Source organism: Mustela putorius, unplaced genomic scaffold, assembly GCF_011764305.1.
Source record: "Mustela putorius furo isolate JIRA1106 unplaced genomic scaffold, ASM1176430v1.1 tig00000460_pilon_pilon_pilon, whole genome shotgun sequence".
NCBI lineage: Eukaryota > Metazoa > Chordata > Mammalia > Carnivora > Mustelidae > Mustela > Mustela putorius.
The window spans coordinates 20,905,836-20,927,582 of record NW_025421389.1 but is presented as its reverse complement, the minus strand read 5'-3'; the positions used below and the strand labels follow the sequence as shown (position 1 = coordinate 20,927,582).

The 21,747-nt window shown below is 41.2% G+C and overlaps 1 protein-coding gene across 10 annotated transcripts in view; it reads left to right on the top strand.

Moving 5' to 3' along the window:
* KMT2A (lysine methyltransferase 2A) overlaps positions 1-21,747 on the top strand; it is a 78,089-nt gene that overhangs the window by 23,795 nt on the left and 32,547 nt on the right. For 5 of the 10 annotated variants that reach the window (XM_045080465.1, XM_045080464.1, XM_045080463.1 and 2 more), the window contains 11 exons: positions 3,409-3,478; positions 6,093-8,746; positions 10,979-11,156; positions 12,049-12,283; positions 13,811-13,875; positions 14,275-14,652; positions 15,005-15,078; positions 16,249-16,380; positions 16,943-17,056; positions 20,814-20,960; positions 21,582-21,677. In XM_045080465.1, coding sequence (XP_044936400.1) covers positions 3,409-3,478; positions 6,093-8,746; positions 10,979-11,156; positions 12,049-12,283; positions 13,811-13,875; positions 14,275-14,652; positions 15,005-15,078; positions 16,249-16,380; positions 16,943-17,056; positions 20,814-20,960; positions 21,582-21,677 — 4,143 coding nt within the window. The remainder of the gene's footprint in view (positions 1-3,408; positions 3,479-6,092; positions 8,747-10,978; positions 11,157-12,048; positions 12,284-13,810; positions 13,876-14,274; positions 14,653-15,004; positions 15,079-16,248; positions 16,381-16,942; positions 17,057-20,813; positions 20,961-21,581; positions 21,678-21,747) is intronic. The other 5 variants (XM_045080468.1, XM_045080467.1, XM_045080469.1 and 2 more) reach the window with 3 other exon arrangements.

The following is a 21,747-nucleotide window of genomic DNA, read 5'->3' as shown; positions in this document are numbered from 1 at the left end:
AGGCAGGAAGGACTTGCACTGAACAAGCACCCTCTTGCAGTAGCTCTTTCCCAGCACTTTCTAGACTAGGCTTCTCTTGGATTTCACTCTCTCCTTCCTTCCTTTCCTTTCCTCCTTTTTTTTTTTTTTTTTCTCTCAGCTCTTACTTGGAATTGGGAGTTCAGAGTCAGAAGGCTAGAACTCTTTACCATAACAATGCAGGCTTTTGTTTTGGCTTAACTGTCTGGATTACTTAAACAATGGGTAGTTACTTTTAAAACAAGTTTGAAGAAGTCAACCTGTATTTCAAGAGAAAAAGTTCTTGGGGGAAGTAGAGTCTTTTTTGACTGCTCACTCTTATTGCAACTTTGAGATCATAAGGAAAGAGTTAATGCTTTCTGTCATGTTGGAAAGTACTTGTGAAATTTAAACATTGGCAGTTAGTTCAATTACCGCTTGACAGCTCAGTAGTTCTCTGTTTTGGATTGCATGGCAATTAGGATTGTATAGTTATATTTTGTGAAAGCTTGAAATGGAGAAAAGTGACTCACCAAAGTGGCTGATGGTGAGCATAGCAGTGTGGATCTCTTCCATTTCTTTCTTTCTTTCTTTTTTTAAAATATTTTTATTTATTTATTTATTTGACAGACAGAGATCACAAGTAGGCAGAGAGGCAGGCAGAGAGAGGAGGAAGCAGGCTCCCCGCTGAGCAGAGAGCCCGATGAGGGGCTCGAACCTAGGACTCTGAGATCATGACCTGAGTTGAAGGTAGAGGCTTAACCCACTAAACCACCCAGGAGCCCCTTCTTCCATTTCTTTTAAGGATTAATAATCATTCTTTACCTCATCTGTTGGATACTTCACTTGTCAGTTATTATGTGTAGAGTTGCTAGAACTCTCTCCCTGCAGCATTGGGAGCATAAAATTCATGCTTGTAGTAGTGTAGTTCGTCCCTCGGTAAAGACATCCTCCAGATGTCTTTGTGAAGTGTCTAGATTAGCATGTCGTTCCATGAGGATAATGGAGAAAAAGGATGAATTAAATCAAACTTCAAGGATCTGAAAATGGGCATCATGTTAACTTTCACAGGACCTGAAAGAATAGCAGATTTTGTACTGGAGATTAATTATTTGATTCCTTCAAATATTTATAGTTTTAAATTGTAACTATTTTGGTAGGAAGTCTTTGTAACTAACTGTATGATCTTGGGCAAGTCATTTGGCCCCTCCAGAGTCAGTTTCTAAAACCACATCAAAATAAACTACAGGATGGGTGTTGTCTTATACTTTTCTGAGTAATTTTACATAATTACATAATTTACATAAATTATTTCATTTACTTCTTACAACACTTCAGTAAACAAAGACATTGAGACATAAAAATAATAAGTAACTTGTCTAATATATAGCCTGCGAGTGCTGGAACTCAGTCCTCAGTGAGTCCTGGGTGCTTCTTAGTCCTGTCATGTGTTGACATGCGAGCGGTGAACTCTGCCCCTCTAAAATTCTAAGGTTATTGTCATTTTTTTTTTTCCTATAAGTTGAGGCAACTTACCACGGGGCTATTTTCTTGGCCTGCCCTTTTTTTCAAAGTATATTGTAAGATTACTATTTGAAATGTCCTTTTTTCCTACCCAAAAGTATATTTAAAAAATTAACACTATGGGAGCACCTGGAGCATGCAACTCTTTATCTGGGGTTCATGAGTTCAAGTCCCATGTTGGGCATAGAGCTTACTTAAAAGAAAAAAATTAACAGTATGGAATTCCCATTATTGTGACAGGTTTTTGAATTAATTGGGTCTTGTAAGTTTGGGCTTCTCTTTTTGTAATGTTGCAGTTTGCAATTGTAAACCCTGAAATCATTCCAGAAGTATATTTGGGGCTAAGCCCCACATGATGAGGTTGTCCTAACTTGTTTTAAGATGAAGAGGTAGGTTTATTCTTATTCATAAATAGTATTCATAATAAGAATTTAAATTTAATTTAATAGTGAGAGAAGAGATTGTAAAAAGTATCCTAGTCTTGTATTCTTTAAATTTAGGTTTTACACATTCTTGGAATTATAGTGCTTTTCAGACAAGTCTCTTTGAGGAGGATAATTTCAGGTTTTTCTTAAATAGTTAAATGCTTTGATAATGTTTAGAACCTCAGAACAAAAACCTTAGATTCTAAGAACTGTCTCTCAGTTGCATAGTTTGCAAGGTCTTAGACTCAAACATTTTGCTCCTCAAAGCATTAAAATTTAAGGGCTGAATCTGCTAATTTGTCTAAAAGGTTGCATGTATTTTTTTATATATTCCTGATTAATAAGTGGTTGAACAGATTAGCACCTGACTATAGCTTGACACTAACTGGGGAAACCACTTTTCAGAAAATCCACACATGTTGTCCATATGCATGTGGTTGTTGCTCTTGAGAGGAAAACTTGGGGGTTTTAATTGTTGGAATGTACTTTGGGGCTTGGCTTATCAGTGCAAATTGGAGGTTCAGGGAAATCTGTCTTTCAGTCCTTATTTTATTCTTGTTGTATGTGGATTTTGTTTCAGGAATCTGAAATTCTGTCTCTCTCATCTCTTTCTGGAAAGAGCTTAGTTTCTGAATCAGTGAATTTCTGTTAGTTTGTTTAAATAGAGAACTTGTCAAAATAAGTTAAATCCTTAAGGATTTTTTGAAAGGGCAAGTTAAAAGCTAGAGGTAAGGGGAAGTTTTTGCCTTTTGGCTTTTCCAAGTATAACAGAGAATAAGATGCTTCCCTAAGGTCTCTTGAATGCATTATTTCATCCTGTGTGCGGTCATTCATGATCCCTTTCACAAATGCTGCTGCCCACCATTAAGTCTCTTATCACAGGGCATTTTAAAATGATGCCATAAAATGCATGTTGAGAATCTTTGGATCTCAAATGTATAGAAATCACATCTAAATGTCAATTCCTGAGTTAAGGAACTGACAATTATGGCAATTTCAGTCTCTATTAATATTTAGTAGACAAGAGATTACGATATAGTTTATGTTATTCCTTATGTGTGTATAAACTTATCTACTTGTTGAGAAGATTTGTTTGTTTTATTGGGGCTGTATATTTCTTTCATTGTACTGATTTGCTTACTTGAATTAAAGCCGTTCTTTAATTGTTTTGGGCTGTATCTATAGTTTGAAATTTAGGACTGTCCCCTGTGTATTATGCACCAAAGATGACATTTCAGTGCATTGTTCAATTACTACACAGCTCCTATTTGTCTGTAATGAAGCTGTATGACTGGATCATTTATTTCAATGTTATTTGTTTTATATTATCCATATAAATGATAGCATTTAATATATAGAGTCTAATTTTCCAAATTCATTTGTCTCCTCTGGGCATTTCTTTGGGATATGTTCACACTTGTGTTTTTGTTTCTGATTTTAAAATAATTTTCCTTTGTTGTAGGATGAGCAGTTCTTAGGTTTTGGCTCAGATGAAGAAGTCCGAGTACGAAGTCCCACAAGGTCTCCTTCAGGTATGGCCAGTCAAGTGCATGGTGCCTTTTGTTTGTTAAGAGACATGGCTTCCCCTTGCTTTCTTTGCATATAAAGGATGATCTTAAATTCTTGGGGGGTGGGGTTGCTTCCTTCTTTTTCTCTGGCACTAAGTAGGAGATGGCTTATGAACTGGACCTCTTTACAGGGGTCTTTGTCAGGCCACTAATGCTTTATTCTTTATAATGCTTCTCTGTGGGAGCTAGCTGGGACATGGTGGGTGTGTGGTCAATTTTCATGGAATGACTAAAAGACTTGGTAGTTGGAATGGAAGGTAACCCGCTCAGAGCATCCTCAGATTCATAGATTTCGAGTGATAACAGTAGTATATACAACTTTGGAAATAATCTGACTGTTGCTTTTTACAGATGAAATTTGGTCTGCTGTTGTCAAAGAACTAAAAACAAAACATTGGCACTGTACGGAACTATTTTATCTCATCCTTGAAAGGCTGTATTAAAATAAAGAAAATAAAAATGATATGGGGGTATTTCCATTTTTAAGCAATATTTGTCATTGTTCTTGCCAAGAAAATATCTCGAATGTCTTGAAATTCTATACTTGGAGAAGTTTCCTGAGAGAGCCCTCAGTGGAATAACATGCCATGGCTTCCAGAATTCTAGTCTGTTTAGGAGAGGGATCTTCTGAGGAAAAAGACATTCCCCATCAGTGCTGCCTTTCTAACTTCTCCTGTGGTTTGCTTTGCTTTGATTTGGATGGGCAGTCTAGTTAAATATGATGTCATTAATGGTTCTGTTCTTTGATAGTGACTTAGTTCTTGATGTCAGTTAGCATATGGTGTTCTCTTAAGAGTCATCATGTTTATATAGTAATCTAATTCAGACACTAAGTTGACAGTATCTTTTTTCCCATGTGGCGGGAATGTTGCCATCCTACTTGGGAGGAGTTAGCCAGTAGTACCCCAGTGTCTGTGCCACTTAGACAGTAGCTACATTCTCTTGAAGATGTGATGAATCTGAAAACTTCATATTGGAACATGATTTTAGAGATCATCTGGTCTGACCCTTCATTTCTAGATGACAGAATAAGGCAGGGAAAATACGTGATGTGGTTACTCATAACAGACTTGTGAGTTCCCTGAATATGTTGTAGATTAACAGAACTGGACTCTTTTCCGTTCTGGTTTTTCTCCTTGTCCACCAAAAAATTCTTTTAAAAATTGGATAAAAGAGGTTTTCCTAAAGTCCTATGAGTGGCTAGGTTCAAGTATAGCTTGATGATCAGGACTCTTATGATATACTTCTGGGTAGGGGTGATTCACAACTCTTCCTCGAATGGTTATTAATCTACCTTGAATGTTGTCTTGTTGTCTCTTTTTTATGTTGTTTTTTAAACTATCTGGGTATGCTTCACTAATGAGGAAATGAAACTTAGTTTTCCTGCTGTCTATTACTTAGTTGTAATTAGCATATATTGAGAGTGGATTTATGAAACCTTAATGAATTAAAGGAAGTTTCAAGTTATTGGTGAGAAAAACACATTTAGGAAGCTAAGGAGTAAGACCTTTGTTGATTTCTGTTCTGTTAGGAAAGTTAGTTCCATTGTCTAAAATGTTCATCATACTGGCATAAATCTCTTTTGATTCCTGTTAGGGGAAGTTTTAGTCTCAGAAGAACGTTGAGTCATATCAGAGGTTGGAAAGTCGTGAGCTAAGAGAAGATATGATAGACCAGGGAGCTCTTAATCCATTTAGAAAATCCAGGTTTATAGGAAGAATTTTAGAGAACAGCCTTGTTTTTTTCAAGTCTCTTGATAAAGTAGCAAATTGAGCTGTTTTATAAATTGGCAAAGTACTTTTATTTAGAATAGCAGAAGTCTGGTTTAATAAACTGTTGATTCACTCTTGACATCAATTAGGGTTAAATCTTTTTTTGTAACCTGGGACTAACTAGTTCAAGAACTTGTAAGTGGAAGAGTAGATTAATTACATGTCCCTTCACTGAAGAGTTCACATGCCACTGAGTTTAGTGATCTTATTCTGATGTCTTGCGAATGGACATTTTTCTATTCAGTAAATCTTCCTTGGTTTACTTTGACAAAACAGACTGAAACTGTAGGAAGCTGAGCTGCCCAGGTGCTTTCCTGACAAAAGTTGGTATGTTCCCAATTGAAGAGCTCCTTGTTCAAATTTATGAAAGCCAAAATTGCACTGAACAGATGGGACGACTAACTATGAACATGTTCTCAAATATTAATCTTGGTGGCTAGGACATGGAAAAAGGGGCATAGGTTTTTTTGGTAAACCCATTTTTTTTTTTTTAATTAAAAAAACTCCCTCGCTCACCTGAAATGGTAGAAAAATCAGTTTTGCATATTAATCACTTGGTTGAAAATCTGTTACTATTATCTTAGTTCTGTTCCAAAAGTTAGATGTTCTAGGTGGAATGTTACTTAGTTTCTTTGAGGCAAGTTTTTGGTGAAAAGAAACTAAGCCCAATTAAAATATTTTATTGGCTCCCTAGACCCAGGTAGAGGTCAGTACAAAATGGCTTGTGCTAGAATATATTCAGCTTAGTCACAACGTGAACTACAAAGCTAAATGTATGCTCTTCATTGTTTAATTTTTATACACAGTTAAAACTAGCCCTCGAAAGCCTCGTGGGAGACCTAGAAGTGGCTCTGACCGAAATTCAGCTATCCTCTCAGATCCGTCTGTGTTTTCCCCTCTAAGTAAATCAGAGACCAAATCCGGAGATAAGATCAAGAAGAAAGATTCTAAAAGCATAGAAAAGAAGAGAGGAAGACCCCCCACCTTCCCTGGAGTAAAAATCAAAATAACACATGGAAAGGACATTTCAGAGTTACCAAAGGGAAGCAAAGAAGATAGCTTGAAAAAGATTAAGCGGACACCTTCTGCTACATTTCAGCAAGCCACAAAGATTAAAAAATTACGAGCAGGTAAACTCTCTCCTCTCAAGTCTAAGTTTAAGACAGGGAAGCTTCAAATAGGAAGGAAGGGGGTACAGATTGTCCGACGGCGAGGAAGGCCTCCATCGACAGAAAGGATAAAGACCCCTTCAGGCCTCCTCATTAACTCTGAACTGGAAAAGCCTCAGAAGGTCCGGAAGGACAAGGAAGGAACACCTCCACTCACAAAAGAAGATAAGACAGTAGTCAGACAAAGCCCTCGAAGGATTAAGCCGGTTAGGATTATTCCTTCTTCTAAAAGGACAGATGCCACAATTGCTAAGCAGCTCTTGCAGAGGGCAAAAAAGGGGGCTCAAAAGAAAATTGAGAAAGAAGCAGCTCAGCTGCAGGGAAGAAAGGTGAAGACACAGGTCAAAAACATCCGACAGTTCATTATGCCTGTCGTCAGTGCCATCTCCTCACGGATCATTAAAACCCCCCGGCGGTTTATAGAGGATGAGGATTATGACCCTCCAATTAAAATTGCCCGACTAGAGTCGACACCGAACAGTAGATTCAGTGCCACGTCCTGTGGATCTTCTGAAAAATCCAGTGCAGCTTCTCAACACTCCTCTCAGATGTCTTCAGACTCCTCCCGGTCTAGCAGCCCCAGCGTTGATACCTCCACAGATTCTCAGGCCTCTGAGGAGATCCAGGTACTTCCTGAAGAGCGGAGCGAGACCCCCGAAGTTCATACTCCACTGCCTATTGCCCAGTCCCCAGAGAACGATAGTACTGAAAGGAGAAGCAGGAGGTATTCCGTGTCCGAGAGAAGTTTTGGATCTAGAACGACTAAGAAGCTGTCGACGCTGCAAAGTGCCCCCCAGCAGCAGCCCTCGTCCTCTCCGCCCCCACCTCTGCTTACGCCCCCCCCACCGCTGCAGCCAGCCTCCAGCATCGCTGACCACACACCGTGGCTCATGCCTCCAACGATCCCCTTAGCATCACCATTTTTGCCTGCTTCCGCTGCTCCCATGCAAGGGAAGCGCAAGTCTATTTTGCGAGAACCGACGTTTAGGTGGACTTCTTTAAAGCATTCTAGGTCAGAGCCACAGTACTTTTCCTCAGCAAAGTATGCCAAAGAAGGTCTTATTCGCAAACCAATATTTGATAATTTCCGACCCCCTCCACTAACTCCTGAGGATGTCGGCTTCGCGTCCGGTTTTTCTCCATCCGGTCCTGCTGCTTCAGCCCGATTGTTCTCACCACTCCACTCTGGAACAAGGTTCGATATGCACAAAAGGAGCCCTCTTCTGAGAGCTCCAAGATTTACTCCAAGTGAGGCTCATTCTAGAATCTTTGAGTCTGTCACCTTGCCTAGTAATCGAACTTCTGCTGGAACATCTTCTTCAGGAGTATCCAACAGAAAAAGGAAAAGAAAAGTCTTTAGCCCTATTCGGTCTGAACCAAGATCTCCTTCCCACTCCATGAGGACACGAAGTGGAAGGCTTAGTACTGCCGAGCTGTCACCGCTCACCCCGCCGTCTTCTGTCTCTTCCTCGTTAAGCATATCTGTTAGTCCTCTTGCCACTAGTGCCTTAAACCCGACTTTTACTTTTCCTTCTCATTCCCTGACTCAGTCTGGGGAATCTGCAGAGAAAAGCCAGAGACCAAGGAAGCAGGCTAGTGCTCCGGCAGAGCCATTTTCATCCGGCAGCCCCACTCCTCTCTTCCCTTGGTTTACCCCAGGCTCTCAGACTGAGAGAGGGAGAAATAAAGACAAGGCCCCCGAGGAGCTGTCCAAAGATCGAGATGCTGACAAGAGCGTGGAGAAGGACAAGAGTAGAGAGAGAGACCGGGAGAGAGAAAAAGAGAATAAGCGGGAGTCAAGGAAAGAGAAAAGGAAAAAGGGATCAGAAATTCAGAGTAGTTCTGCTTTGTATCCTGTGGGTAGGGTTTCCAAAGACAAGGTTGTCGGTGAAGATGTTGCCGCTTCATCTTCTGCCAAAAAAGCAACAGGGCGGAAGAAGTCTTCATCACTTGATTCTGGGACTGATATTGCTTCTGTGACTCTTGGGGATACAACAGCTGTCAAAACCAAAATACTTATAAAGAAAGGGAGAGGAAATCTGGAAAAAAACAACTTGGACCTCGGCCCAACTGCCCCATCCCTGGAGAAGGAGAAAACCCTCTGCCTTTCCACTCCTTCATCTAGCACTGTTAAACATTCCACTTCCTCCATAGGCTCCATGTTGGCTCAGGCAGACAAGCTTCCTATGACGGACAAGAGGGTTGCCAGCCTCCTAAAAAAGGCCAAAGCCCAGCTCTGCAAGATTGAGAAGAGTAAGAGTCTTAAACAAACCGACCAGCCCAAAGCACAGGTACTCTTTTCCATCTTGCCTGTTAGAACTCAGCAGTTTATCGAGACCCTTCTGTGAGTGAGTTTTAGCCGAAGTGTTTCAGTGATACCTTACTTCCAGGAATCAGGAGAAGGGCAGAGGACGTGGTGGCATTTACAGCGGTTCTTCAAGGAATGGTAGGATTTTGACAGGGGAGAACGAACATTCTTTTTTTTTTCCTTTTTCTTTTTCTTTCTTTCTTTCTTTCTTTTTTTTGAGAGAGAGTACGCACCTGCATGTGAAGGCAAGCAGGTGGGGGTAGATGACCCTGGAAAGAGACAGATTCTTTTTTTTTTTTTTTTAAAGATTTTATTTATTTATTTGACAGAGAGAGATCACAAGTAGGCAGAGAGGCAGGCAGAGAGAGAGAGGAGGAAACAGGCTCCCCGCTGAGCAGAGAGTCCGATGCGGGCTCCATCCCAGGACCCTGAGATCATGACCTGAGCCGAAGGCAGTGGCTTAACCCACTGAGCCACCCAGGCGCCCAAAGAGACAGATTCTTAAGGTCCATGACCAGCGCAGAACCCAACTCGGGGCTTGATCTCACGACCCTGAGATCATGACCTGAGCTGAAATCAAGAGTAGGATGCTTAACCGACTGAGCCACCCAGGTGCCATAGGGAAAACATTCTAAACAGAGGGCACAGTGTGGGTGGAGGAAAAAGTATGAGACACATTTGAGAGGAATGGCTGATGGTTGGACTGGGCTGCACAGGAAGGTGGTGACTTACGGCTGAAAGATAGTCTGTACCTTATGGGTTTGGTATAGTGGAATCTGTGACCTGATGTTGAAGATGCATTTTTGTAGTCAATTGGTTTACTGTCGTTTACTATAGAAAATGGGGTGGAGGGTGTGCCTGGGTGGCTCAGATGTTAAGTGTCTGTTCGGCTCGGGTCGTGATCCCGGGATTCTGGGTTGGAGCCCTGGATCAGGCTCCCTGTTCAGCGAGAAACCTTCTTCTCCCTTTCCCACTCCCCCTGTTTGTGTTCCCTCTCTCGCTGTGTCTATCTCCCTGTGTCAAGTAAATGAATAAAGTCTTTAAAAAAACAAAACCAAACAAAACAAAAATCGGGGTTGTGGAGGGGCTTCCTCTGAGTAGCAAGTGATTAGAGCAGTAGGTAATAAGCATTTTTACATTGGCAGAACACAGATGAGAAGCACTTAGCCTTAAGTTGAAGGCAGAAAAGCTGTAGGATTCAGTTCGTTAAGGTGATGACAAATTTTATAAAGAACAGGTTTATTTATTTATTTATTTTTATTTATTTAATTTTTTTAACAAGGTAGCTGGACACTGGCCTCTTCTGAGAAAACCTGCTGATCTTTAGGTTCTTTTTATTTTATTATTATTATTATTATTATTTTTAAAGATTTTATTTATTTGATGGAGAGAGAGAAATCACAAGTAGGCAGAGAGACAGGCAGAGAGAGACGGGAGGAAGCAGGCTCCCTGTGGAGCAGATCCCAGGACCCTGGGATCACGACCTGAGCCAAAGTCAGAGGCTTTAACCCACTGAGCCACCCAGGCGCCCCTAGGTTCTTTTTAAAAATTGCCGTAGTAGATAACGTATTTATGTCTGCATACCAGGTTAGGTTAGGATGACGACACATTTAGGTTTTTCATGTTGTTCAGCCTAGGGCCATATTTACATTTAGTAATTTTGCCATTTGAGAGTTCTGGCAGGAGTATGATGGGATTTATTTCTGATACCATTTTGGATGTTTTTTGGTTAGCCTCCTAGTGATAGGAGCAGCGGCTCTTTAAAATGCGAGACGTTTGTGTGCCGAGCTGTAGCCTTTCACGCGTACAGTTATAAGTCGTCTCCCCTACTTCTCTGTTGATCGGGGAAATAGAAGAAATAGTCTGTGATTGATTAGATAAGCCCTGTTCACTCCAGGCCAAACTTTTGCATAATGCAGCTTGAGTTTTGAGGGGAGTTTTAAAGCAGTGGTATAATGGCAAATAAAAAACTTAGTTGATTTCTGGTTTTTGTTTCTTTTTTTAATTAAGAGCCCTGCCCCCCTTTTTGGCTGCCAATTTTAGAATACAGAGCTAATCGATTTCTGTAGCTTGTCATGGCCTATCATCTGGGAATAGCTAGAACTGTATGTTGCTTCTAGATTGTAATAACCTACCAGCTACACCTTGGCTTCATTTATTTACATTCTCAACAAGTGTGCTTGCTCTTGTTCGTTTTGACTTGCCTCTTATTCAGGGTCAAGAAAGTGATTCATCAGAGACCTCTGTGCGAGGACCCCGCATTAAACATGTCTGCAGAAGAGCTGCCGTTGCCCTTGGCCGAAAACGAGCTGTGTTTCCTGATGACATGCCCACCCTGAGTGCCTTACCATGGGAAGAACGAGAGAAGATTTTGTCTTCCATGGGGAATGATGGTAGGTCAGGGGTGTCAGCCTTGGAGTCTGAGCAGATTTGATTAGTTTGCTGGTCATTCTGGGGATACCTAGTAGGCTCTTCATAGCACTTTGTGTTAGTCTGGGTCCTCCAAAAAGCAAATGGCAAGGGTGTATTAAGTATGCAAGGGTTACACTAGAGAAAGTGCCCAAGAGAGAAAATGGGAGGGAGCTAGGGAAGGCTAGGGTAACAGTCAGGCTGCTGTGCAAGTGTGACCCCAAGGAAAGAGAGAGGGAGGGAGGGTTGGGCAGAATCTTCCCAGACTGTTTTCCCAGAGAGTTTGGCAAGGCTGTCAGGGAGTCCTTGAGCAAAAGCTGACGGTTGTCTCCCAGGAACGGGCCTGCCTTAGTATCCCTGCCGTGCTCAGTCCCTACCCGGGAGCAGCCCTGTGGTAAGTGTGGCCTCGGCGTACTGCTGGATTTCAGAGCACAGCCGTTGGCCCTTGGTCAGTGAGCTCCGTCCCCCGTGCTTGGAGGTCTGGGAGGCACATTCTCATGGTTGCATTTTGACACTGGATGGCTTAAATGCTAGGTGACTGCTCATATGAAATGGAGAGGTTCAGAGAATCTTAAGAAGCATTCAGTTCACATTCTTGGTTTTAGGTTAGACTGTGTTTTGTTCTCAGTGTTCAGATTTCTGCTTCCATCAAGCTGCAAGTTATAGGCGTTTTTTAAAAAATTTTAAAGAATTATTTAAAACAGGCTCTGATTTCTGCCTAATATTTTTATTATGATGTATTTCATTTTTGGAGTCCCAGTTAAAATGAGGCTTGGATGTATATCATGATATGAATGGATTTTGAGGAATTCCGCCTCTGTTCCCAAGAAAGAATTTAGACACTCCCTTAGAACTAATGACACGTTTCTTTAACAGACAAGTCATCAATTGCTGGCTCAGAAGATGCTGAACCTCTTGCTCCGCCCATCAAACCAATTAAACCCGTTACCAGAAACAAGGCGCCTCAGGAACCTCCAGTAAAGAAAGGGCGACGATCCAGGCGGTGTGGGCAGTGTCCCGGCTGCCAGGTGCCTGAGGACTGTGGTGTTTGTACTAACTGCTTAGACAAACCCAAGTTTGGTGGCCGAAATATAAAGAAGCAGTGCTGCAAGTGAGTGGGTGTCTTCCTCTGAGGTGTGGACCTCTCAGCCATGGTGGTTGTGTGTTCATGCCTGGACTGTTGCAGGGATGCAGCCGAAGGCTGAGTGTGGTTGTGTCGTGTCTCCTTGACGTGCAAGGCTAGTTGCAGAGTTGGATTTTGTGATGTGGCCAGGTTTGGGCTGTCCTTAAATAAGAAATACTTGGGCAGCACTGTTTAGTAGAAAGTCCTGCAGTGGTGGAAGTAGTCTCTGTCTGTATAGTCCGCGTGGTAGCCATTAGCCGGACGTGGCTGTAGAACACTGGAGGTGTGGTTAGTGTGACCAAGAAACTGCTGTTTAATTGCATTGCATTTCAATTAATTTAAATTTAAATGGCCACATGTGCCTAGTGGCTACCATATCAGTGCAGCTCTGGAGGGCTTCCATGTAAACACTGACGAATTTATATATTAGTATTTTATACGTTATATCAGTTATATAGAAGTCACATGTATATGAAATATTTACATATAACTGAGCTGTAATTTGTATTTAATGTATATATTATAATATCTATTTGTATTCTAGTTTTTCAGGTCAATTGAAATTAATCTTTATGGTATTGAGGAAAAAAAGTGATATCTTAGTCTAAGGCCCTTGGCTTTTTAACTCCCAGAGTATTTTCATGTACATGGAATTTTTTATCTGAAAGTTTTGATTACTCGATCTCTTCTCCCTTTTTTAAGTCAGTTTGTGGATTCACTCCCTGCTCTTTGGGTCAAGAAAGTTGCACAAACAAATTTTAGTGACAGAGCATCTCATAAAGTGCCTGCCACAGGGAGGACATATTAGCAATAGGTATTTGCTGAATGAATGGTAATATGAAAGTGATTTATAGAAAATATGGTTGGGAGAAGTTAGTTCAGGGGAGACAGTTTCTAGGAGACAGAAGGAGTTCTGGGCTCTGCTTTAGTCTGAGCTAAAGTCCCACTAGTGGAAACAAATCACAGATCAGCAGAAAGGTACATGATTGCAGGATAAACCTGCACTGTAATTTGGGGGTTGAAATGTATTCAGCTCAGTTTCAGACTTCAGAGTAAGTCTTAGTTTCTTAGTTAAATTGAGAAGTGAAATGTGTATCAAAGCCCCCTGAGATAGATCTGTTGCATCATAGTGTCAAAAGACTTGTTGGTTAATTTTCATCCATTTTTATTCAGATTACTGTATGAATATTAATCTCATAAGGGAGCAGAACCAGTTTGACTTTAAGAAACACCAGCTGATGATTTTGTGTGTGTGGTGCTAAGTTAGTACTGGGTTATAAGAAATTTGAGTCCCATTTCAAAAATAATTTGATATTTATTCCTTTTAGACCCTAAAGGTAGGTAAAATTGCTGATCGAAGCATTCAGAGGCTCAGATTGAATCTGAGTACTTTTTTCAGTTCTCAAAATAAACCCTAATGAAGGTTCACTGATTTTTGCAAGCACATTAACACTTATTTCAATGGTTTTCCTTCTAAATGTTGTTTACTTTTTATGGTGTCCCTTGTCATCCTAGGATGAGAAAATGTCAGAATCTACAATGGATGCCTTCCAAAGCCTACCTTCAGAAGCAAGCAAAAGGTAGCGTTGTCTGAAGATCTTCCCCAAATGCTTCCTGCTCTAATGCCAGAGTCATGTACATCTGGTGTAAATAGAATGCCAGTTTCTCGTTCGTTCGTTTGACTGCTCTTCCCAGCAAGTTGGTGGTGGTCGAAGCTGGGTGGCAGTTACGTGAGGGTTCATTTTACTTTGAAATGTTCCATAATCAAATAAATTTTTAAATTCCTGGAACAATTCCAGTCCATTCCGGTTCTGAGAGTGACACAAATACCTCGGTCTCACCTGATCAGTTCTCTCCTTCCAGTGTCGACTCAGCTGTAGGGCACTATGAACATGATTATACTACATCCCTCTGCTTCTGTCTTAAAAAGAGTTTTTTTCACTTACTACAGATAAATCATCTTGGTTTTTTCCCCCCAGCTGTGAAAAAGAAAGAGAAAAAGTCTAAAACCAGCGAAAAGAAAGAGAGCAAGGAGAGCAGCGTTGGGAAGAGCGTGGTGGACTCTGGGCAGAAGCCTGCCCCGTCAGCAAGAGAGGACCCTACCCCCAAGAAAAGCAATAGCGAACCTCCGCCTCGAAAGCCCGTCGAGGAGAAGAGCGAGGAAGGGAATGTCCCTGCCCCAGTTCCTGAATCCAAACAAGTTACCACGCCAGCTTCCAGGAAGTCCAGCAAGCAGGCCTCCCAGCCAGTGCCAGTCACCCCTCCACAGCCATCCAGCACAGCACCACCGAGAAAAGAAGTTCCCAAGACCACTCCTAGTGAGCCCAAGAAAAAGCAGCCTCCACCACCAGAATCAGGTGAGTGAGGAAAGCAAGAAGAAATTGTTGAGCCAGAAATACCAGCAAAGAACACCAGTGTCTTTCTTAAACAGCATTTGGAAACCCAAAATGTATATTTTTGAGCCTTTAGTTAAGGAAAATTAGCTCTCTTTTAAGCTATTTATATAATAATAAAGAAATAGAAGCAAAAAAGCAGTTAAGTTGGAGGTATTATCTTAATTTCCTCTGTAAAGCCTAGAGTTTAAGTCAGTTTTTGTGTTTTCTAATGCCCCTTTCTTCACAGGCCAGTAAGTCCTGAGGTGGTCATTGCTGTTTAGCACGAACTCTGAGTTTAGTAGCATCTGACTGCAATTTATTTTGAATTCTTTAGGTCCAGAGCAAAGCAAGCAGAAAAAAGTGGCTCCTCGCCCAAGTATTCCTGTAAAACAAAAACCAAAAGAAAAGGTGAGGAGAGATTTGTTTCTCAGCCATTGCTCAGGGATGTGTTCCATTCTGCAGGGACATAGTATTATCCTTGACATTTATGTGACTAAGTGAGTGAACCCGCGGATCTGCTTCTCTGTAGATGGTAGTGGACTTCCTTAAAGTGAAAGAACTTCCGGTTAGGCTTTAGCTCATTTTGTTTTTTGTCTTTCCCCTTCTTTGTGGCTTTCCGTGCTTAGGCTAACACCACAGGGCGCTTACTGTGATTGTTCTTTGCCCTGAGCATGCTTTAGTGATACTGGTCTACAGCAGTCACCCTTCCCTATGTCCACTATGTTTATTATGAGGAGAGAGAGGTCTTGAAGAATCTTCTGGCTAGGGGTGCCTGGGTGTCTCAGCCCGTTGATTGTCTGACTCTTGATTTCTGTTCCGGTCATGATCTCAGGGTATCGGGATCAAACAGCATAGAGTTTCCCTCCACATTTCCTTCTGCCCCTCTCCCTATGAGAACATGTGCTTTTTTCTCTCTTTCTCAAATAAACAAATTAAAAAAAAAAAAAAAGTTAAAAAAGAAAGATTCTTCTGGCTCATTCTGCCGTCTCTCTATGCCCCCGTAATGGTGTGGTGAGCATCCTTGCTAGTGCACCAGCAATGCGAAAGAGATGCAGATACCAGGGTCTTAAGAAGCCTTGCTCCAAGGTCATTGTCTGGCTTCTAACTGATAAAGCATGGTTACCCTGACGAGTTGAAATCACTGATGGTCACAGAGCTGCGAACACTGCTATGACCATCCGTTTTAGCAAGAGTGGAATGATCAGCCCCAGGTTCGATGTGCAGCCCAAAGATCTAGAAAAATGATTGAGAAAATGGCAGAATAAACTGCTCCCATGCTGTCTCTTTGGTTTTATTGTGCCAACAACCTCAGCTGGCATCATGGACCACGAAAAAGCAAGACAAGAACCCATAAGAGGGAGAAAGTCCCGGAATTCTTCTAGGGCTATAATGCATACATAAAATGCCTCCATGGAAAAAGGAATCTGAAGGTTAACTCTCTGTGTCTGTGGAATACTTGTGTTGGAAGCGTGGTTTCCAGAGCTCTTAATTAGATTGGTTGTTTGCATTATTACCTGTTGCAAAAGTGTGGGCAAGTGGGATGTGGTTTTGTTCTTTATCCATCTTCTGTCTCTATAGGAAAAGCCACCTCCAGTCAGTAAGCAGGAGAACACAGGCACTTTGAACATCCTCAGCACTCTCTCCAATGGCAATAGTTCGAAGCAAAAGATCCCAGCCGATGGAGTCCACAGGATCAGAGTGGACTTTAAGGTAAAAGTGTTTTGTGACCATGTAGCATGTGGAGCGTGATGGGCTTCAAATCAGAAAAATGGTGTTATCCAGGGTATTGATGAAAGAGGGGGAGTTCAGCACCCCGTCAGGGGTGAGAGCTCCCCGTTGGCAGGTGGGTTCAGGTGTGAGAGAGCTCTGGTCCGTGTTGTGAGGTCACCATTTACGAGCAGACAAATGAACGCTGGCACCAGCCTGAGCGAAAAAGTGCATTTGGATGAGAACAGCGTCTGAGGAAATAATTCTTTCATGTGAGAATTCTCCGACCATGATGATTGCTTGAATCAGCAAAGCTCTAAGGAAAAGTCACTCCTGGGGTATCTTTGCATTCTCGTTAACATGAATTAAACCAATAGGTGAGCATTTTAACAGTTAGTGTCTGAAACGAGCAGTTTTTAAAGCAGCAGTTAACTCTTGAACCCACTGAAATGAAGTCTTCTTGCCACTCTGGTGTCACTCGGAATTGATGTTTGCTGGCCTTGTTCTCGATCCAAAGCTGTGTCTCCAGAACACTTGCATAAACGATCTGTCTCTCTCTCCACAGGAGGATTGTGAAGCAGAAAATGTGTGGGAGATGGGAGGCTTAGGAATCTTGACCTCTGTCCCTATAACACCCAGAGTGGTTTGCTTTCTCTGTGCCAGCAGTGGGCACGTAGAGGTAAGAGGAGCTGCTTCTCAGTACCCCAGACAGTTGAATGGTAGATGATTTTGCTATGATGAAAGAAATCATTTCTTCTGTCTTGTTGGTATGTAGCAGGTACTATCCTCTCTTTATTTTTGATCTTTTTTTTTTTTAAGTAATCATTGGGGTGCCTGTGTGGCTCAGTGCTCGGGCATCTGCTCTAGACTCAGGTCATGATCCCCAGGTCCTGGGATCAAACTCCATATCAGGCTCCCAGCTCAGTGGGGAACCTGCCTGTCCATCTCCAGCTCCCCCTGCTTGTGTTCCCCTCTCTCGCTATGTCTCCCTTTGTCATCAATAAATAACATCTTTAAAAAAAATTTTTTTTTAACTAATCGTTATGCCCAGTGTGGGGCTTGAACTTAGAACCCAGAGAGCAAGAGTCGCACTCTCCGCCGACTGAGCCAGCCGGGCACCCCTACTGGCCTTACTTTAATCCAGCTAATGAAATGCTTCAGAAGTTTTTTTATAGATTTCATGAAGGAATCTGCTTCTTAGTAGAGGAGCAGAATTACTGAGTGTAAATGTTTTAATGGTCTCATCTCTTAAATGCACTCTTTTTATTAGAGTTCTGATAGTTCTGCTAAATGTCCAAACATGGCAGAAATTATACAGTGCACTTCTGGAAAAAGAAATAGCTATCTTACATTAACTGTCAAAATCCCCTTGTCTATAAAGAGCTCTTAAGCAATTAATAAGAAAAAGGAACAACGCCCAGTAAAAATAAATAGGCTGTGGACAGGAATATGTAATTCACAAAATGAGAAATAAAAACATGGTGAGCAGGGGTCATTAAGCCTTCTGATGACCAAAAATTGGACATTAAAGCATGATTAAAAAGATCATGTGAGAAGAGGTGCCGGCTGGCTCATATGGTGGAGGTTGTGAGTTTGAGCCCCACATTGGCCATAGAGATTGCTTAAAAAAGTAAAATCTTTAGAGACATTGGGTTGGCACAGTTGATTAAGAGTCTGACTCTTGGTTTCAACTCAGGTCATGATCTCAGGGTTGTGAGATCGAGCTCCCATCAGCCCGAGTCTGCTGGAGATTCTCTCTTTCCCTCTCCTGTCCCACCCCCCCTCAGTAAATAAATTAATAAAATCTTTTTAAAAAAATAATGTGGGGGGAAAAGGATCATGTGGAAATAGGGACTTCCTATTGGTGGAATCTAAGTTAGTTGCAGTCTTTCTTTCTGAGGAAACTGTTCAGAAATACATATTTATCCTTAAAATGAACATACTGTCTAACCCAGCAGTGGCACTCAAGGCATTTATCCTAAGGATATAATTAGAGAAATCAACAGATAGGTATATGCATGCGTAGGTATGTGTGATTATATGTGTGTGTACAATACATACATATATATATGTGATAAACCCTTCTGTATGTATATATGGTACACACAAGGGTTTTTATTTCAGTACTGTTCATGATGATAATAAATAGGAGACAACCTAAAGTTTGTCAGTAAGGGGTGGGAGTCTTTAATCATAGGATATGCATATAAGAGTAAAGATAATAATAATAATAATATAGATGGATAGTGACATGTCCATGATACATCACTGAGTTAAAAGAGCAGGTTACAAAGTAGTATATGTAAAGCGTGATCCCATTTTGGATTTTGGACATTTTTTTAAAAGTGTATATGCAGAAAGAATGGAAGGATTTACACCAAAATCTTGAAAATGTGATTGGATTAGGAGTTCCTTGTTTTCTCTTTATTTTTCTTTTTCTTTTTTTTTTTTTTTTTAAGATTTTATTTATTTATTTGACAGACAGAAATCACAAGTAGACAGAGAGGCAGGCAGAGAGAGAGGAGGAAGCAGGCTCCCCGCTGAGCAGAGAGCCGGATGTGGGACTCGATCCCAGGACGCTGGGATCATGACCTGAGCCAAAGGCAGCGGCTTAACCCACTGAGCCACCCAGGCGCCCCTCTCTTTATTTTTCTTTATCCTTTCGAGTCTTTTGCAGTGAGTATTTGCAACCTCTGCAATGAAGAAGTAAAAGCACGATTTTAAATCAGAAGCAGTAGCTTGTCACTCATACAGTCCTCACTTCCGGAATACCTCCCTAGCTTGTTACTTTATCACATGTGTTTTAAGGTCATGAAGAAATCCCAAGATGAGATTATCATGTACGTATTGAGCAATCAGGCAGACTCACTAGCTAAGAGATTCAGTCCTGCCCACTTGCTATGTTAAATTGTATGCTAGTAAAATATAACATATAGTATATTTATTATATTTTATATATATAGTATAATATAATACCATTATAAATTATGGTATTCAATCATTAAGCAAATATTTTAGTGCCTACTATGAACAATAACATTGTTCCAGGTGGTGGGGCTGCTTTAGATAATATTGACATTAAGAATATTCAGTTCACAAATGTCAGGGCTTTACGGTATCTCTTTTGCTCATAATCTTAATGCTTTCCCTCCACACATATGCTGCCCACAGGAATAACTTGTAGCTCCAGTCCTTCAACTTCTGTGATAAAACGGGTTTTTTTCTTTCAGAGTATAATTGCTTTAATTTAAATTGTGTAGTTGTGCACAGCAACCGCATGGGATTCCTAAAAACTGAGCTAGAGATTGACTAGCTCACTGCCTGCAGCATACTCCTGCTAAAGTGTAACCAGTGTTTGATGAATTCTGATATTTGAGGTTTGTTTGTTGGTTTTAAGATTGATTGATTGATTGATTTTGCGGGGGTGTGGGGCACACAGTGGGGACAGGCAGAGGGAGAGGGAGACTCTGAAGCAGAGTCGCGGAGTGCAGAGCCTGATGCCGGCTCCAGCTCCAGCCCAGGACCATGAGATCACAGCCTGAGCCCAAACTGAGTTGAGTGCTAATCCAACTGCGCCACCTACAGATCCCTAGACATTAGAATTTTAAAAAACTTTCTATGCTGACGTTATTTCAGATTGGCAGAAAAGTTACAAGAGTAGTACAAAGAATTCCCATATACCCTTCACCCACATTTCCCAAATGTTCATATGTTTATTTGCTTTATTCTTTTGTGTGTCTGTATTTTACAAAGTGAGAAATAAAATATGTACATACATTTTATATATATAACACATTTTTTTCTAAAAATTGGGAAGTTGTAGAACTGTCCTTTTACATCTAAATATTTTACTATGTATTTTGTAAAACCATGGGCATTCTCTCATATCATCACGGTATAGCTGTCAAAGTGTGGAAATTAACAGTTACTGTTATCTAATATATAAACCTTATTTAGCTTTGACCTGTTGTCCCAATAATTCTGCTATGGCAAAAGAAAAGTCTGGATCATCCTCATTTAAATTTTTAAAAACTCCTTAACATGAAAATAACATTTCTACAATTAGAGATGGAAAGGACAAACGAGAGCTTGCAACTGTCTTTAGTATCTTGTAGGAAGCCTTTAACCCTCCCTCTTTCCCCCTTCCGATAGCTCTTGCTTGTACCTCACCTTCGGCACTTGGTGCATTCTGGTAAATCTGGGATTACATTTATTTTGTTACTTTTAAAATTCTACCATTATTACTTTAGGCCCCTGCATCTCCTGCAGTGCCTAATCTTGTGCTTTTTTTTCATAGTCATTGCTAAATGATTATGTGTTAAATTAAAAACACACACCGCCCCCATTGGACTCCTAAAGCCTGAAGTCTGTAAATAGCATTTGGTTGATGTCTCTACATGTTATTTGACAACTTCTATATTCCGGTCTTATCCTAGTTTGTGTATTGCCAAGTCTGTTGTGAGCCCTTCCACAAGTTTTGTTTAGAGGAGAACGAGCGCCCCCTGGAGGACCAGCTGGAGAACTGGTGTTGTCGCCGCTGCAAGTTCTGTCATGTTTGTGGAAGGCAGCATCAGGCTACCAAGGTATAAAACTAAGTAACAGAACTTTTTAGAGCATTACTCTCTATCTCTGTTTTTGCCTTTTGGTTTAGGGTTTTGTATCTATATTTTTCCTCCACTGACAGTCTGTTCTGACTATTTAATTGGGTATAGTTCATTGCCTATTTTTATGTTTTAATTTAGGGAATATAGGAGAAAATGTGGCATTAGATTAAAATCCCCCCCAAAACTGCAGTCTGCCTGATAAGAATATTCATCTGGGTGCCTTTGGCAGGACACAAGTCCCACTGCTTTCTTTGAGAGTAAAATAATTTAGGAGACAATGTAAATTGTTCTAGTGACGTGCGATACTTACTTGAAGGTGAATATGAAATGGACACTAAATGCTCATCTGTGTGTGTGTGTGATAACCACTTTCTTGCCTTCATATTTCCTTCCTTTTTTTTTTTATTGGCATATAGCAGACGTATAATATGTGAGTTTTAGGTGTGCGACTCAGTGCTCACCATGAGATGCACAACTGTCACACATTATGACAGTTTCGTGGACTGTATTCCCTCGTCTGTACTTCTCATCTCCGCGACTTAGTTACTTCATAACTGGAAGGGTGTACCTCTTCATCCCTTGCCTTTGTGTTCCCTACAGCAGCTGCTGGAGTGTAATAAGTGCCGAAACAGCTATCACCCTGAGTGCCTGGGACCAAACTACCCCACCAAGCCCACCAAGAAAAAGAAAGTTTGGGTGAGTACCCATATGACGCTGTTGGAGAGAGAACTGACGTTGGGGCTCTTGGGCTTGTAACGGGGATCCC